At 42.4% G+C, this 19,194-nt stretch overlaps 1 protein-coding gene across 2 annotated transcripts; it reads right to left on the reverse strand.

Moving 5' to 3' along the window:
• Nucleotides 1–689: 689 nt before the first annotated feature.
• Nucleotides 690–7,082, reverse strand: LOC100192646 (uncharacterized). Of its 2 annotated transcripts, none has more exons than XM_035966634.1 (17): nt 6,432–7,082; nt 6,297–6,338; nt 6,137–6,202; nt 5,948–6,058; nt 5,786–5,866; nt 5,624–5,701; nt 4,743–4,825; nt 4,191–4,272; nt 4,015–4,115; nt 2,916–2,955; nt 2,766–2,825; nt 2,650–2,699; nt 2,431–2,560; nt 2,073–2,288; nt 1,665–1,984; nt 1,320–1,387; nt 690–1,211 (listed from the first exon to the last, which is right to left on the reverse strand). In XM_035966634.1, exons 1-17 carry the CDS (start codon nt 6,870–6,872, stop codon nt 1,120–1,122), a joined length of 2,061 nt encoding a protein of 686 aa, XP_035822527.1. In that variant the 5' UTR covers nt 6,873–7,082; the 3' UTR covers nt 690–1,119. The 2 variants fall into 2 exon arrangements, with proteins under 2 accessions (XP_035822527.1, NP_001352469.1); NM_001365540.1 differs by having other exon boundaries at nt 843–1,211; nt 2,422–2,560; nt 6,432–6,950.
• Nucleotides 7,083–19,194: the final 12,112 nt, after the last annotated feature.

Below are 19,194 nucleotides of genomic sequence, written 5' to 3' on the forward strand. Positions count from 1 at the left end.
AAAATAAAGCATAAACCAATTTCGGGTCGGGTGCGGGTCATACATAGGTTGAAATAGAAACTCACACCATACCCGCGAAACTTCGAGTCAGGTGCGAGTGCACACACGGGTCAAAATCTTCACTCGTACCTGCACCCGTCGAGTTTGAGTTTGCTGGTTTAAATTGACATCCTTAGTTATAGAAGAGAAAAATAGCAGATCATCTATTGTATATGGTCTAAGGACAAAAGTACTTGTGATAACTTTATAGGAAAATCCTAGATTCCAAAGAAAAGACATTAGAACTAAAGAGACTGTACATACATACTAAGGGCTAAGGGCTAGTTTGACAACTCCATTCCATTTTTCTAAGTGGTTCTTTCTCATTTTTATAAGGTAAATGAACTAATTTTTTTTGAAAAAATGAAAATCCTTTAGAAAAATAAGAATCACTTAAAAAATGGGATTGTCCAACTATCCCTAACAGAAGTTTATTCTTGTTATTTTGGGCCTCTCGTTTCCTACTGCCAGGAATTTTAAGCCGGTGCTCGTTCACCAATTTTCAGACCTGTCCAATTTCCTTAATCCTCACTTGGTTTCCTGCCTTCCGGTCTGGAGTTCTAGTTTCTAGTATCACAAAAGGAAGCCAACAGCTCTCGTGGATCCAACAAAAGAGCATTCTCTTAGCCAGCGTGCGTCGAGAATCAGCATTATCCGTCGAGACGAACACTTCCATACTTTTGGTTCAACGAATTATGGATTCTCGGTCATCAGGTAAACTTACAAACATTTGAAAAATAAAGAGAAGACAATTGTACAACATGCACCTATTGTCATCCAAAATTGCATGAAGCTTGAACATTGCATAAAAATCGCCACCCCAATGATTTCATGCTGGCAATAAAGGGCTGCGAAGGCAGGCATCGCAGATCATGATAGCCTCCGATGCACAGTGCGCTTACAAGTGGCTCGCTCAACCTAATTTACCTTACAAGGACCAAAAGGATTTGGTCGTCAAGTAGGTTCTGTCAGGTCATACGAAGGTTGGCACTGCACTGTACTAGCAATGGCCACCAATCGATGACACTGTGCGGTTAGTCAAATATACGAGTCCTGCTGTGTTGTATTCTGATTCTCTACTCAATACACAGGACTGCGATCTCGTTTTCCAGTCAATCTCCGGCTCGTTGAGGACGGTGATGGTGCTTTACCATAGCCACCCGACCTCATTTCTGCCCAGCAAATTCAGAAGTGAAAATAAGCAAAGCAAAGAAGAAACATCAATGTAGTAGGCAGAGTAGAATACATTGAAATGCAGATCAGTGGAACTTTTTATTTACCTCGCTCTCTTTTAAGTTCCTGGTCCAACTCTTCCTTCCACTTCCTCTGTATTTCCGAAAAGCTCAAGCTGTCAAAATTAGTTTTCAACTGTTAGAACATATGCTACCTCCGGAGCAAAATACTCTGTTAAATTAGTATGAAAACTTTTTGCAATAAACAATGAATTGCTGAGTTTTACCTATATTTTCTGCAGAAGTATGAAACAGTACGTTGATTACTATTTCTTATGTACATTTCACACAAAGCAAATATGTAGGCTTAATCGCATGACTAAACACCCTAATTATATTGAATGGCACGAGTATTTAATCTTTCACACTACAAACAATGTGCTTTGCTCAAACCTTGGACTATCTTCACTATCATCATGGACCTTGTCCTCGAGTATGTTGAGTTCAGGTGAAGCTATTTCTCTCAAGACATGATTGCTCTCCACGCTGCCTCTTGAGAAGCGCCTTGTGCAACTCTTGGGATTGACATTTTTCAGATTAACACAAATGGGCTCTAAAGCTGCACCTCCCACCATCTTAGTTGCTCGAGGGGGTAACTGGGGATTAGTTACATTGTTTGCTCGGCAAACATCACTAACTCCTTGAGAAACTCCAGCATTCACTGTGTTGTAAAACTCATATAAAGGTGTTTGTAGTTTCTTTAGATCTGTGGCCTGTTAAGAATGAAACCCTTATTAATTGAGTTAATGTTTACTAGTAATAAAAGGGCTGAACATGCAATGCCACAAATATAATAAACACCTTTTCATCCAGAAATTCCTTTATTTTTGATTCTGTAAATTCATCATCCTCTTCACAGCTTCCCTCACAAGGGAAAGTAAAATCGTTTTCAGACATCTGACTTTCTGCAAGTTTGGCTAATCCACCAAACTCCCTTGACTGACTAAATTGTTGTTCTGGGCTTATGTCAAGTTTGTTTTCCCATTCATCAGATGGTTCAGACATAGGATTGAAGCTCTGGAATTGGCAGAAACATCACACAGCTGTAAGGACACCACTTAGGTGATTTCAAATTTAGCGGTGACACAGGCAAAAGTAAAGCCTCAAGTGAAAATTTTAGAATAGCAAGAGTAAGAACATATTGTCTTACAGATCCAACCATTGGGACATTATCTTCGTCAGCAAACTCACAAATATCATCATCATTACATCGCTGATCCCATAATGGTCTGGTGTCTGATAACTTGTAAGAATTCAGATTGCGTAGCTTGCCAGGGCGACTCAAGTCCCTATTGAAAAGTTGAAGTTGCTCAGTACAAAACTGAAAGTTGACAGTCTACCAACTTTAAGAATACATATAAGACAAGGAGTCACGTACGAGTCAACAGTAGGCACTACATAGGAAGGAAGCTCATTTTTGGAGGTTTCCTGTAAGTATTTAGTTAGATTGCTAATTTAGATAAAATAAGTGAGAATTAGTTCTAATAATCGAACCTTGGGTCCAGCATGATTAAGCTGACAAAAATCTTCCAATACTCGTGTAACAAATGGGTGCTGCAAATATATTTTTAAGGTGTTACTCTTCTCAAAGCATAAATACTGAAATGCCACTGTCATTAGTGCAGGAAATCGATTGTGCAATACCTGCAACAAGTCTGATGCAACAGATCTCATTTCTGGTTCCCTGAAATAAAAATCAAGAAAGTGAATGTGCTTGAGAGTAGAACCAATTACTAGTTCTTATTTCCAAGTGTATTCAAGGTACTTGAAGTGGAGTCTTTTAATGATACGATATTTGAAAATGGGAAAACTATAATGGACATAAATTTGCCAATGATCTCTAAAGATGTCATCTATCACGAATCAACAAATGGTGATTGGACAACACATAACTGCCTCACAGACAACAAAATATGTGCTAGACCTAGAATTCAATGATCTTATTAGATATGCAATCCATTCTTTTTAAAAAAAATGTGTTTATACATGTGCATACTTATTAATAAAAAGCAAGAGGTCATCACATGCTTCATAGAAATTGTGCCCAGCTTTAATCTTAATCATCAATGAATAGAGAAATTAAGTTTTGTGATGAAATGAAGGTTTAGTAAATGAGCTAGACACTTAAGAAAGATGCATCCATGCCTCCTCGAAACCCTGTGATAACAAGTAACAAAGAACACCTTTTCGCATTTAAGAGATCAAAGTATGTAAAAAAATAAGTGAAATGCACAAATACTTAAAAAGAACTCTAATATACAACATTAACTAGTTTTTTACTATTTACTATGTCCTTTTCAGATGTCATCCTAGACAGTGGGTATATTGTTTTAGTTTACATTATGCAATGGAAGGATAGAATATACCTTTGGTTTTAAAATGTGTTTTGTGATAATCTCAACAAAAGTGTGTAGTTATTTGTAAGTTACATGTGAATTTTTCGGTAATCAAATTTCAAAAGGCGGACACAAAAAACACAGTTATGAGTTACGGTAGTAACTTTATCTCCATGTATACTTGCATACATAACTTATTAGAGTACTCATGTTCAGCGCAAGTTATAAAGATTACAACAAAAGGTTTCTTCTGTTTCTTTACAAAGATTGATAAGTTGGCAGTAGAAAATTCTGGGTATAAATATTCGATTACATGTCAAAGCAGCTGTTATATTTTCGTTTATGATAAGGAATACATCACTAATTATCATTTATCAAAACAGAGGTATAAAGCGTCAGAACTGTACTTCTGTAAGCATTTTAACAGAAAATCCTTGGCTTCTGTGGAGAGATGTTCTGGTATAGGTGGGTGTGATTTTGTCGTCCCAACATAATAAAGTAGAGAAACCTGAAAATATTTAGTGAAGGTTAAGAATAATAGATGCCTACAGATTCCACGAGATAAACAGATTCTGCAAATTACCTCTTGATATTCGTGGCTCCATGGGGGTTTGCCTATTGCCATTTCAATTACCGTGCAACCAACACTCCAGATATCAGCAGAACTGCACCAATGGATAATAAGTATTAATTCAAATTTAATTTAAAAGATAACAAAGTTGGGAGCAACAGAAATACAGAATGTATCGTAAGTTGTTCTGAATTTGCCATAATTATCACCATGGTATCAAAGACATATCTACTGCAAACCATGAGTCCATGAGCCACGTGTACTCATGCAACTAGTTTTGAACAATAAAATTGACATGATAAACTTAGAGAACATACACACTAGACTTCTCCATTAAGTAAATGAGCTACAAGTGTGGTTCAATTACAAATAGAAAATCAAAATTAGCTATACAGATGAATGCAATATATTTTATTATGGAAACACAATGCAGTTACCGAGCACTTAGTTTACAGATATCATATGTTATTCTTAATTCTTACAACATACCCACAGATGAGGTGAAAACTTGCTTTTTCTAATCTAATACACATTGATGAAGACAAAAGAGATTCATGAGCTTACCAATTGTGACCGCTTCCAACAATGACTTCTGGTGCCATCCAATATGGGGTACCTTTCATCGTCTTGGCAGCAGTTGCAGTTGCCTAGCAGAAGACAAGCATGGAATTACAGTGGTATTGAAGGATAAAAGCACATGATATATGATGGACGGATGACAGATGGTAAAAGGTCAATAATGAATGCATTCTATCTATTAAGAATCTAATGTGGGCGTCTGGTGCTACCACGGCTTCACCCTCCGCGCTGATAGTCTGGGCCCGCCCCACGCGCCCCGGCTCGGCGCCATGCCCTATGGGCCCACGCCCAGCGTCCGTGCAACGCTCTCTTAGTTATTGCCCTGTGGACCCCCAGCACCCGTGCAGCCAGCTACTACGCCTGCCCAGCACCCAACCCCACTCGTGCAGCTACCACACCGCGCAAAAAATAGTGCAGAGCGAGGACTCGAACCCATGCCCCCCTGCTCCAGAAATTTGGGGCTAACCACCACCAGACCACACGTACCTTAGTGTTTAGAAATAAACAATAATTATATTTGAATAAATATCTCAATACCTATTTATATGATATATAACAACCATAGCAAAGCACGGGCAACTAACTAGTGATTAACAGAAAAGCAAGAGACAGGAAAATGTTTTTATTTTCACCCTTTTAGATGTCCCACAAGGTTTTCTGTCTTCGTGACAGGTTGTACTAAAATTTTGTTTCGTCATTTTATTGGAGCATAAAACATTGATAAAAGATATGCAAGTTTGAAACTTAGAGAAAGTTTTAATAGTGTTAAATTTAGACCACCACATCGTAAAGCGTCTTTAAATGACAAAATTAAACAATGTAAGACACATTTGGATAATTTAAAATTAACTAATATGTCTACTTACCAACTTTTCTACTTGCTTAGATGCCCCAAAATCTGCTAGCTTAATGCAACCTTTGTTATCAACAAGTATATTTGCGCCCTGGAATATGACAAAATAATAATTATCCACATCATCACAACCATTTTGCGTACACAATTTGTATAACATGAGAAATTTTTGTGCCTTTATATCCCTGTGTATGATTCCATTGCGATGCAAATATTCCAGTCCATGTAAAAGCTGTTTAGTATATTTCCTGATGACCTGATAAACAAATAAACTGAATCAAAAAAAACTACTCTTCACTGGTCAACTCATCTAAGTAACAGTTTTTTTAATACTTACAGCCTCTGGGAACGATCCAAGCCTCCCAAGTAGTGACTGGATCGAGCCTCCAGGAACAAATTCCAGCAGAATATTTAGCGTGTTTTCCTCCCGCGCCGTCCCAATATACCTCTGATCAAACAAGACCGCCTAGATCAAATACCACAGCCAAAAAAGAGGATAACAATGTTGAAATGACAATGTACTTACAACAATATTAGGGTGGGAGAGGTTCTTAAGCATCTTCACTTCGTCCTCGAGCTCCGTTACATGTGCCTAGTCAAAAGAATTCTGTGTAAGCACTTTTTTGAGAGCAGAAGTACTGGTAAAAGATAAAAGACAAAGCGTTTTTGAGAGCAGAAGTACTCACCTGGGCCTTCTCTCTTGTCGCGTTGCTGCTTCCAATCAGAACCTGCCACCGAGAAACCAAAACGAGATCCATCAAATCGCTCAAAAGGTTTCCTCGGTGCAAAGGTCGCCGGAGTCGAGATGGAAGCCTACCGACCTGCTTGACAGCGAGGAGCTCGCCGGAGTCGAGGTCCATGCCGAGGTACACCTGCCCGAACGCCCCACTCCCGATGAGGTCGCCTTTCCGCCACCGGATCGGCGGGTTCTCTTCGCCTCCGCCAGTTCCTTGCCCCCCTACCCTACCACATCCGTCGGAGGCCAAGACCCCGGCCAAGGGCGGGGGCGGCTGCGGCAGGAGGCGGCGCGTGGGCGAGGGGCCCTTGGCCGCCATGCCGAGCAACCCCATCCCCCGGGACCTGCGGAGGCGGTTGCTGATCCGCTCCCTGAAGCCCCCAGCACCGCCCGCGGAGGCAGAGGAGGAGGAGAGGGAGGCGGCGGGCTCGTCAAGGGCGGCGGCGCCCGTGCGGAAGGAGATGGAGCGGCGCACGGAGTCGAACAGCTCGTGGAACCCGCCGCCGCCTGCATCGTCGCTCCGCATGGTGTGCCCGCCGTCGGCGACGATGAGAGCTGTGGGTTTGGGGGATCAGATCGACTGGAGGATTGGGGATTCGTAGGAGATTCGTCGCTTCTCTGCGCTGTGCCGCTGTGGCTCGGGAATTTTGAAAATCTTGGGGTGAGGACTTGGGTTTGGGTTGGACGGAAATGACCGTTGGGACGGGACCCGGACACACGGGGATTTGGGTTTGCGGGCATAGCTAGGGATGCAGTGGGTGTAAGGTACCAATGTATACAAAGTTATATTCATACCATAGAGAAAAAATGTCCGTTAATCATATCCACTATCTATTATGGTTATAAAATTACGCTATGTTCATACCCACTAAAAGTACAGTAGACATTAACATTTTGAATCGTAAAAGTAAGTACCAAATACAAAATATTGAAATCTCATACATCATCAATATTAAAACATGCTAAAATAACATATTACTTTGTGCTAACATGACAAATTAATCGAATCCAACATAATTTTATCACAAAGTCAACAATATTTAATATTAAATGGCAACACCATACAAGGTCATGCATGAAAAAGAATAAGTCCCTTATTTCGAACTCACATCTCATATGTTAGCGGGTTTCCTATCGAGTAGAGGATATGGGACAAGAAAGAACATGTCCATGTCCACCATACCCGATGGGTATAACAAATGGTCCAATAGAGTATACATGAGTATCAAAATCTGTCATACTCATGCCCTAATAGGGCTTTTACCTATCGGGTATCGGATTTTGGGTACTGATTGCCATCCCTAGCATACCGTGGGATTAAGGGCTTTGTTTATTAGGGTGTCAACACTCATCCAACTTTAAATTTTTACAATAAAAAGAATATTTCATTCGAGTCAGTGAGATTCTCTATTCTATCCCACAATTCTCCACAGTCATATCTCTACTATACTTAAAGCATCAGTTTCAACGGTCATCTTTTTACAAAAAAGTCCCTACATTTCTTCCAAATCAACCTAGCGTAAAATGTTAAAAAAACGGTGCAGGAGGTGAATTATGTTAAAAAGCAATGTAGGAGTTGGGGTTTGAACCCACACCCTGATGGAAGAAGGGTGAGAAACACTAGACGAAGTTATCTAACCAATAAAACATCATACTCAGATGTTTATAATATTGAATATAAATTGTACATATGTATATTTTTTGTAAAATAAAAAAATAATCGTGTCGGGTCAGGCTAGCACTACGGGCCGAGGCTATGACCCAAGCACTGCACGACGCTCGTGCCGGTTCGGCCCAGGCACTATTAAATGGGTCGTGCCTCGAACCGGCTCACGAGACACGACCCATCTGGCCATCTATACCACCGCACGATAATGATGGTCCTCGCCTCAGTTGCCACCACCTTGTTCGCCATTCTACTTCTTTTCTCTCTCTCTCCTCATGCCTCTACCTCCGCATCACCCCATTCTCGGCAGAGGGCGTAGTAGCATGCGTCTCCTCCTCGTATTCGTCCGACACCAGCCCCGACACAGACTCGCGCAATGGCTATTGCACGTCCCCGAGGGCGTTTCACATCATGCGTGCACCATCGTTTTTGCCGTCGTCGGACATCCTGTTCGTCTTCCTGGCCTTCGCCTTGTTCTTCCTCCCCCAACCTGCTACCCCTGCCCATGGTCGCAGCTACGAGCCAACCGACGCTCGTCGACGCGGGTACGGGGCGAGTCGGTCATGCTCCTGGCCTTTCTCCGTGCGTGCCGTCGAGGAGCACATGGTGGCGCCTGCCACACTTAGGTTATCTTGGCGATGAGGAGTCTAGGTCTGAGATATTGGACAACCAAGACCCGTAGCGTGGCAGCAGTCGGCATATGCTACGGAGTTGGTGGTGGTGTTGTGTCGCTTCGGCGGGTCCAGGGCTGGGAAGACACTCGCATTCTCTCGCCCTTCTCGGATTGACGCCTGGTGCGGGTGCCTCTCGATTTGGAGCTGCTCCGGCTGGGCTTCTTTCTCTGCTTGCGTGCTCTCTCCCTATATATCTAGTTGTATACTATCTATGTCGCCTCCAGATGGCCAGGTCTTCGTTGTGTCCTTCTCCAGCAACGAACAGGTATGTCCGCCTCTTCCCTTCCCCTCTTGCTCTACGAAACCTTGGAAGTGGGAGAGGCAAGGGATGGAGGTCTCTGATTTGCTGCCTATGGTACACGTGCGTCCATAAAAATATTATGCGAAGAGCGTAGACAATCAATAAAAAATCTTGAGATCTTTTTGGTGGATAATTTACGTGGATATTGTTGTGAGCCGTCGCAACGCACGGGTAACCAACTAGTTTACCTTAAATCTCTATCCAATACCAACCATGGATGAACCTGGATAGGCCCACCCGAGTGCACTGGCACGGGGGAAATTTTAAAATTTCAGTGATTAGTATCTATTTTCATCTCTTGAGCACCATTTAAATTAATTCATGTACACTCAATGGCACCAGGATATACATAGCTCTAGCTTCACCATTGATACCAACTACCATATATTTTATTATTTATTTCAACTCTCTCATATCCACATCCAGTTGGGTCCTAGCTTAGGCCCCGTTCGGTTAGGCTGGAACAAGACTAGGAACTATTCCAGGTTACCAATTGTTATACTACAAATTATACAATTATTCTAGCTAGAATCCTTCCTGGAGTAGATTCCTGAATAACCGAACAGCCCCTTACCGATCTATGCAAGGGAGAGGAGAGACATTATGGAGTTGGACGGTGTGCTCTATTTGAAGTTTTCTCAGCTACCTGTTAGTTTAGAGTTGGATTTCTATTATATCACTGTGGCATATTTCAACCCTATATATTTATCCTATGGCTTTACAGCTGCCTTCACGGTCCGCGACTGCCAAGTGTCGACAACTTTAGACTGTCTTTTCCTAAATTTCATACTCTAAAGTATTATTCTTTTACTAGTTATATGCCCGTGCGTTGCTACGAACGTTAAAAATTGGTATAAAATATAGATATAGTTTAGGAAATGCCCAGTTTATATAGTTTTAAGCCTGGAATTGTGTAATCGAAGGGACGAGCATCATTTTTTATATTGTTATCTTTGAAATTTAGCATCTACCAAGCAGTAGAGATGGTCAGATAACAGAATTTCAGGGCAACTTACAAAGGAGTCAAGACAAAAGGCTTACATTTGCAATATTTGATATATATTTGTCAGATCCATGGTGAAAATGGGTCCTAGTGTCCCACCACTTAGAAACTTGATTTTTCACCATCTTCAACCATCCAACTTCAAAAGGGTTAATAACTTAGATCAAGCAAGACCTAAAGCCCAAGAAAATCAATGAGTCAAAGGAAAAATGATGAAAGGAAAATTTGCACAATTATTGAGCAAAACATCATACATGTCCATAAAAAACTTAGTTGTTTTAGTGGCCAAGTTGAGGTGCTATCTATGCAGCTTTCAAGAACGAGAAGCCATTTGTTATTTTTTGGCAAGTAGAGGACATCTGTAAACTGTAAATTGTAGCTTGTTGCTTGCAATCATGCTGATCTTTCTAATGATCCAAGACAACCTAACCTGCATTTGATAAAAAATAATAGCAATTCCTTCACCAAACACTGAACCACACACCCAATCCACCCTACGCTAAATTTATCAAACAAAAAGGGATTAAGTTCATTGTATTTCAGACCTCTATATAAGAGTTTTGTAATAACATAGGCAAAGCATGGAGAACAATTCTCCACTTTTAACCAAATGAAATTTTTTAGGACCAATAAATCATACTACAAGAGATCGAGCATAATGCTACTTGCGAACAATGAATTTGTTCTACAGGGGATTGAGCAGACCACTGCTTTGTGAACAGTGTATGCCCCTCAACGCAACATTTAATCCTAGCCCAACAGCCAAGCTCTTGCCAAAGCACCATAGTAACAAGCAACAATCATAATGAGAAGAGAACCGATAAAAGAAAAAGAGAGATACAGCAGCAGGCAAGGAAACATACCTTTTGGGCTTGTTCGGTCCACGAGCTCGTGTAGCTTCTCGCTTTGGCGATGGTACAGTGTGTCCAGCCAGTGTGGCGCGAACAACTCAGTGCACATGATCTTGCGCAGTGCACGCTAGTGCGGCGCATTGGCCAGCCAAACGTGGAGTTCCGAGCATGGCTGTCGAGGGCGTCCGGCACGGACCTGCTGCTGAAAATGGTGTCTTGTCTTTACATTATTACATCATATTATAATTTAATAGTTGAAACTAAAGTGTCCGCGCCAGGAACAAAAAAGTGAAACAAACTGCTGGTCAACTGGATTGTCTGTTCATCAGACTCCAACAAAAGAAATATGTGCACATCACGCAGGACATTAAGTCTCATCAGTGTATGTATGTTCTGTTCTGTCTGTCCCCCCTGATTATGTCCCAGCGCAATAGAATCCCTAGCAAGCGATGAGCAACACCATGCAATGATCAGATGTGATGCCCAAGCAGCGAAGCTCAAGACATCGAAGCCACTTGCACACTAAAAGTGATGGCACTCACTCTGTCATCAAAGAAAGAGACCACTGAAAGCGATGCTAGTATGTGGACAAATATGCTCCATGCCTCCTATATTCCTCCAAGAATCGAAACCTAACCATCATTACCATGTGAGCGAAAATTGCTACCAAGAACACGACCACTATTTTGACCGCTTTGTCGTTTTCAGTTAGCATGACAAACTTGAACATCAGTCATCATGTGAGAGAAAGAGAAGGGCGTGCACCGTGTGACCGAACGATGTCCTCGATGTAGAAGTGGTTGTACTTGTTGTCCATACTTTCGTGGAGCAGCGGAGGTGGTAGTCGACGGCGTAGTCCCACCACACCCAGGGTCGACCGAAGGCGTTGGCAACGGTGCACGCAGAGCTTGCACAGGTTCTCCACCACCACGTCCCTGTCATCGTAGCCGGTGACCAGGTCGTCGTTCGGGTTCGGCGCACAGTAGCGCCCATGGTTGGCCCAGATCGGCGAAAAGCGGATCGAGAACATGGAGAAGTGGTTAGCGAAGGCGACGCGCTCAACGAGGGGAATGGATGAGCTGCGACGGGTTGACAACGCTGGACATTCGGGCCCCGCTCTCCATAAGTAGTCGAGAAACCTCCGCATAGCGCTTGCTCGGCTTCGGTGCGGGGGTGGAGGTGCCTGTGGAGGCAGAGGGATCCTTCTCCTTCAGACGGGACCGTTGTAGCCTCCAGAGCCAGGGGGCGGAATCGGTGGAAGCGAAGAGCAAAAAAGGGAAGGAACATGCGGCGGCGGAGCGTATGGTGAGGAAACCCTAGACATAGAGGCGGCAGCGGCAGGCGCTGGAGATACGTGGTTAGTTGGATTTTGGTGGGACACAAGCGCGAGGGAGTGCGAGCGAACGCTGACATGGGTCCACCCGTCGGCGAGGGAGAGGCATAATGAAGGAAATGGCAGAACCATGGTGCACGGATGGTCTACATTAGACTCTTATAGAGTAGTAGAGATAAAAGATTTCATTTTCTAAATCTTCTCGATCTTCGATAACTGCTTTTTAAATTTGATCCTCTATATCTATTATAGTAATAGAATTCATAAACTACATTGCTTTTTCTCCATTTTGCATATAAAGACTATTTAAATTTCCGAACGTAATTTAAAATCAAGTCGTTTTTTAAAAAGTTCACAATTTAGACATCGTATGTTAATTACAAAAACATTAACCGGATATTTGTGTTCGTGCACCAAAACAAATAATTGTTCATGTATGACGAAATTGAACTATTGAGTATTTAATTGCATTTGGCTAAAATGTGATAAGGGCACGTAGATACTATGTTGTGGTTCTCCAAATATGATACACCTAAGAAACTCGTTAATACAACCCAACATATAGAATCCCTCAAGATACAGCTCATGACTTGTTCGCTTCAACGTTAATCCATGTGAATTGAGTGATATTGAGTCGATTTAAATCTATAGCAAGTCAAAATATATCTCAATCCATTTCAATACACTCCAATGCACATAGAATTGGAATAACTGAACAAGGCCTTATGTGGATTGTATGGGTTTAATCGTATCTAGACCTAGAGAACCATGCTAGAGACGTTCCTTGGTCAAGTTATGTCTTCTGTGTTTTTTATACTTACCCTCTTAGATAACCCTTAAGATACATATTTTTTTATGTGGGTCGTACATGCCCTATTCTTTCACTTCACAAACAGTTATTGTCTATGGTAGACATTAATATGTACTTCAGGCAAATTTCTGCAGAACAAGGAAACTGCAGCATAATAATACACCATAAGCCAATTACTTTTTTGTCGTCGTCGAGGCTCGTTGATAGAGCGGAGAACGAAGCAATGGGAACAGAGGCGGCAACTGCAGGACCCGTCTGCGCGTGGGAGGATGAACGACCGACGTATAGAGGACGTGATTCATCTGCCACATTTAGAGAAACAAAGGCGTCGACCTCGTTACCGTGTGTTGCTGGAGGGTTGGAGATGTAATACCCAATTTGTAAAGAATAAGAATAGAGTTGATCCCATCAGATGTTTTGCCCTCTACTTATTAGAACATATGAGTAACCATATTTAAAGCGAATAATTAGCTAATGACATCAAGGATAATTTATGCATCAAGCTGGAAGTTTATGTGATTCTGCATCTATAAATAATGATAATAGAAATAATAAAAACATACTGGTACCAATTTGGGATGTAAGACTAAACTTGCCATTTGGAACTCGAGAAGGATATAAAGAATAAGGGAAATACTATATAAATGTAAAAGAAAATGTATATAAACAAATAACTATACCTGTTCATACTGGTAGATGAAATTGTCTATTCGACCCAAATATGAAATCCACCACAATATTTGAAATTCAAATTGAGATAAGGAGAAAAGAAAATAGAAAAGAAGAAAAATGGGAAAGCAGCGCGCCTGGGCCAATTTCGCTTTGCTCAGCCCATTTCCTTTCCCTTCCCCCACGACCGCACAGCCCAATCCCTGGAAGTTCGATGCCAACCCGTGGGGCAGAGTTGTCAGCCCCACAACGCTCGTCGTGCGCAATCGCTTCCATGCCTTGCGTCGTTGTTCCACGGGTCCCCCTGGCAGTCACCGCACAGCGCCTGCATGTGTATGGATTAACTGTGGACTCCCTCTGTTACGTGGGCCCAGGACTCCACGCGTTGTTCTTCTTCTAGCCAGAGAGTGTTCGACCGGATGGTATGGAGGTTGTTACAGCCGCCTCTAGCCCCGCCTCAGCCGCAGCTTGGAGCATTAATACCGGGGGGAAGCCCTTGCCGTCCTGACCCCTATTTATACCGAGACCACGACCAGATCGAGCAAATTAGGGCACAAACCCATCATGAGGAGAGAGAGATAGTGTGTGTGTGAGCCTGCGCCGCCGGGAGTGCCCCAGACCGTGCATTGGCTGTTCAAGCGGGGGCGCCACACAGGAACTCCCACGTCGCATTGGACAAGCTATTCGTGGCATCATCAGTCGAGGGATGGCGACCTGAGTGGATTGATGGTGGCCGCCATGTTCCAATGGGTCGGCGTGCCATCGTTCGTGTTGCGCGCGTGGCCAGGGAGGTTCGGGCTATCCTAGCGGATGTGTCCGTGTCATCGTTTGGTGGTGAGATCGACCTATGAGCAGGCAATTTCTCGCCGGTGAGGAAGCTGCGCCAAGAAACCGTACTGCTCCGTGGTGGTGGCTCCGACCGTGCGGCACGCTGGTAAGCCATCCTGCCATGTTTACAAACACGTTCCACCCCTGTTGTTCCCGATAGCGTTCGGATGTTTCCTAGAGCCTTGGGCGGATGCTCGCGGGCGCTCGCCGCCACGGAGATCTGGGCGCCGCCGTGGGAGGGGTACGGCAGTCACCAGCGTTGTTGTCGGACGGGGAAGAAGACGCGAGTGCCGTTGGATGTAAAACACAAGGGTAGGATTAGATGTTAGGGTAGCGCTTCGGCGTGGGGATCGTGGTCGTTAGTTTAGTAGCCAGCGGTGAGGATGTGATCCCAGCCTCATTAAATCCGGAGCGTAGATCGGGATCGGGTGGACGAGAGCAGATCTTAGTCGCATAAAAATCTACGCCGTTGATTTAGAATCCGAGGGATCCCGTTGCATACCTGTTTGTCGCGGGTGGAATCTAATCTGTGCCGTCCGTGCGAAATCCAGCGGCCAGAACTCTCCAATACCCTTTCGTCCTGGTAGTTTTCCATATGAGCCCCTCGGGATAAATGAAATCAACCCGCCGTCCGACTTGGGATGTCTCTGTGCCTATGTAAATTTGCTGGATTGGCCCCTGCCTTCTCTGAAAATTTGACGCGCAGTCCAGTCAGCAAAGAAAATCAAGAAAATCCATTCTAAATTCATTTTTAATACAAAAACAATCCTAGAACTTGTAAAATACATATAAAATTCATTTTAGCTCCTTTTCAGTTTATTACAATTTCTATAATTTTATAACATTATTGTTTATTAATTAGTGCCACTATTTTGACATGAATGTTACAATAAAATTTATATCCTATTTAATCTCGTATAAAACACATAAAACCTTCAGAAATTCATAACTTAGAATATATAACTCCAAATTGATTCATTCCAGTGGCATTTATTTTGTTTAAATATTGTTTACCACCTGGTATCTTTATCTAACCATGAAACTTGATTTAAAATTATCCACAGGAATAACTCTATTCTAGGCATTAAATAACTTCAGAAAATCATAACTTAATAACCCTAACTCCGATCGTAGCAGTTTTCGAACCCGCGAGCTCGTAGTAACGCGTAGATCATTATTATTCAGTTTGTACTTATGTTTGGTGTGATGTTAATTTTATCTATACCATGTTTGTTTGTATTGCTACGACTAGCAGCGAGGTTTCGAGTCACCTGAAGATCACCCTGGTAATTGGAATCTCAAGTGCCAGGCAAGTTGTGCCCTTGACCACATTTTACCCAATAATGTTCTTTAATATCATTTATCCATGCATAGGTTAATTTTGATGGGACCCGATAGGTCACCCTAGATTTGTTTATCTCATTACCTTGTTTACCCCTGAATCACCTGGGTAGTTTGCTATTGCTTTACACGGTTTTGGGATAATCATTTATTACCTCTATGTTCCAAATCTTCTGTTATTCTATTTATGTTCATGTTAAGATCATTAATGTTAATTGGAACATAGAGCTTAACTTGAGAACCACGTGCCACCACAAGGGTTTAATGGGACGCCCTTGGCTGACTAATTAGGAAAGCTAGTGGAAGACTACCTTACCCGAAAGGGGCAAGGGCAGTAGGGGAGTGGTCAGTGTAGGGAGGTCCCTGGTTGATTTTGCTGCGATGGCAGTCAGTCAGGAACCCTGCATTGGAACTTCCTATAAACTGTAGCGGGTTTTCGGAAGCTAGTGGAACTTTGTAAAGGCCTCGTAGTGTTGCCCTGCCGCGCTTCCTAGGTAGAGGTGTATGGGATTCGTGACCCCTTGGCAGATGGGTAGCATGACTTGTGGGTAAAGGGTACAACCTCTGCAGAGTGTAAAACTGGTATACTACCCGAGCTCACGGTCATGAGCAGCTCAGGACTCTCTGATGTTTAAATTATGGAACTTAAATTCAATTTTGTCATTTGCATTGCATGGGTTTATTATTAATTTTGTTCTATTACTTTATTTAAGGTTTGGTATTTACTTACATCTAGTAATTGCTAATAAAAGTTTGACCAACATTAAAAGCAATGCTCAGCTTTAACCATTCTCTTTGATAAGCCTTACACTCCATGAGCTCCCACCTTTGGTGAGTTCATGTCACATTATTCCCCACAACTTGTTGAGCGATGATCATGTGTGAGCTCACCCTTGCTGTCTCACACCCCCCCCACAGGAGAAGAGCAGGTGGTTCAGGAGGAGCCACAAAGAGAGGAGTTTGATCTGATCTAGGTGGTGTTTCTCAGTTGACATTGGCGCCGACGATCCTTAGTTCGTTTTATATTTATTCTTTTACTTTGTAATAAGTCTTCCGCTATGTAATAATTACTCTGATGTTTTATGACATTTATCTCTATACACTCTGTTATTATATATGTTGTCTTCTTGGCGCATGTATGAGATGCACCTGGCTTTGTTCCTTAAAGCCGGGTGTGACAGAAGTGGTATCAGAGGAAATGTTGACTGTAGGACGAAACCTAGATAGAAATGGACAAACCCTTCATTACTTACCTTACTCTGACTCATTCTATACTCATCTCATCTTGATCTTGTCTCACCTTTTGCTACTCTACTCTGGTTAATCTTATCTTTTCTACTCTAAGACAAGATGGATTTCACACCTTGGAATCCTATGACTATGATCTTTTTAAGAGATAGGGAACCTAAGACAATATAAAAAAATTATTTTCTCTATTAAAAATGTTGGTTGATTGTGCTGATGCTAAATGCCTGATTTGCTTCTTTGATTGATTGAAACATTATAGTTGGGCATCTTCGCATGTACCACCATAAGATAATGTATTAGCATTAGTAGATAACACACTAATCCACTTAGCTAATAAATCCCCCGCAGAAACATGCCTCGTAATTACTCGCCTTGTCTATAATCCTTTCTTTCTTACCCTGTGTTCCTGACCCAAATGGGCTACCCCTATACTGTTAGAAGAGAGCAGTATAGGCTTGATCCTTGGTATGTCACGGTTAAGAAAGGTAAAGACAGTTTATACACTATGCTAAAGGAACCGTAGAACTCACCAGTTCTAAAGGATAAAGTTTTGAAGTTGAAGTTGCAGTAACTACCACCATCAGACTAGCGGCATTCTTAGTAGATGAGAAGTTGGTGGGTGACAACATCCGTGCGGATTGGAGATTTTTCCGGATGTCTTTCCAGAGGAGTTACCAGGGATGCCACCGGAGAGGGAAGTTGAGTTTATCATTGATCTCTTACCTGGGACTACCCCTACTTTCAAACGGTCATACTAGATGTCTGTAGAAGAATTAAAGGAACTGAAGAAGCAGTTAACGGAATTACGAGAGTCTGGATACATTCGTTCGAATTCCTCACCGTGGGGAGCACTGATTTTGTTTGTACAGAAGAAGGATGGATCTCAGCGGATGTGTGTGGATTATAGATCCCTTAATGAAGTTACTATGAAGAACAAGTATCTGTTGCCCCGTATTGAGGATTTATTTGATCAGATGAGAGGTGCAAGGGTATTCTCGAAGATTGATCTCCGATCCGGGTACCATCAGATGAGGATTAGGCCATCGGATATTCCCAAGATGGCTTTCTCGACTCGATATGGATTATATGAGTTCACTGTTATGTCGTTTGGATTAACCAATGCACCAGCTTATTTTATGAACTTGATGAATAAGGTGTTTATGGAGTATTTGGACAGATTCGTCGTGGTATTCATCGACGATATTCTTATCTATTCTAAGAGTGGAAGTGATCATGAGGAACATCTGAGATTGGTGCTACAAAAGCTACGAGGTAAGCAACTCTATGCCAAGTACAGTAAATGTGAGTTTTGGATTGACGAGGTGCCATTCCTTGAACATATCATTTCTAATGGAGGTATATCAGTGGATCCTGCTAAAGTCAAGGAGATAGTGGCGTGGAGCACTCCCACTATGGTTACGAAGATTCGGAATTTCCTGGGAGTTGCAAGATATTGTCGGAAATTTATTGAAGGATTCTCTAAGATTGCTAAGCCTATGACTTCGCTTTTGGAGAAAGGACGAGAATTTAAGTGGAATGAGAAGTGCCAAGACAACTTTGATCAATTGAAGAAGAGATTGATGTCGCCCCCAATATTGGTTATGCCAGACCTACAGAAAGGATTTGATATTTATTGTGATGCATGTGGCCAAGGCTTAGGATGTGTGCTCATGCAGGAAGGACATGTGATTGCCTATGCTTCTCGTCAGTTACGCAAACATGAATTGAACTACCCCACTCATGACTTAGAACTAGCAGCTGTTGTGCATGCGCTTAAGATTTGGAGACATTATATCATGGGGACCAAGTGCCAAGTATATACGGATCATAAGAGTTTGAAGTATATATTCACTCAGAAGGATCTTAGCCTTAGGCAACGTCGTTGGTTGGAGATTATTAAGGATTATGATTTGGAAATTCACTATCACCCGGGCAAGGCGAATTTGGTTACAGATGCCTTGAGTCGAACGGAGCATGTTCATTCAGCTATTGTTGCCCAGCTACCCGATGAGATTGTTGAGGATTTCAGGAGACTTAACCTGGGGATAGTTGCTCACACTGAAGGAGTTATTATTGATGTGGAACCTACCTTGGAGCAAGAAATTCGTAAAAGGATAGATTGG

The sequence above is a fragment of the Zea mays genome, chromosome 4, assembly GCF_902167145.1.
Source record: "Zea mays cultivar B73 chromosome 4, Zm-B73-REFERENCE-NAM-5.0, whole genome shotgun sequence".
In the NCBI taxonomy this organism is placed as follows: domain Eukaryota; kingdom Viridiplantae; phylum Streptophyta; class Magnoliopsida; order Poales; family Poaceae; genus Zea; species Zea mays.

Coding starts and splice junctions, on each gene's coding strand:
- LOC100192646 (NM_001365540.1), bottom strand. CDS start 6,872: ATGCGGAGCGACGATGCAGGCGGCGGCGGGTTCCACGAGCTGTTCGAC. Junction 5,702..5,785: donor TCATACACAGGGATATAAAG/GCACAAAAATTT, acceptor GTCATATTCCAG/GGCGCAAATATACTTGTTGA. Junction 4,116..4,190: donor GGAGCCACGAATATCAAGAG/GTAATTTGCAGA, acceptor AAATATTTTCAG/GTTTCTCTACTTTATTATGT.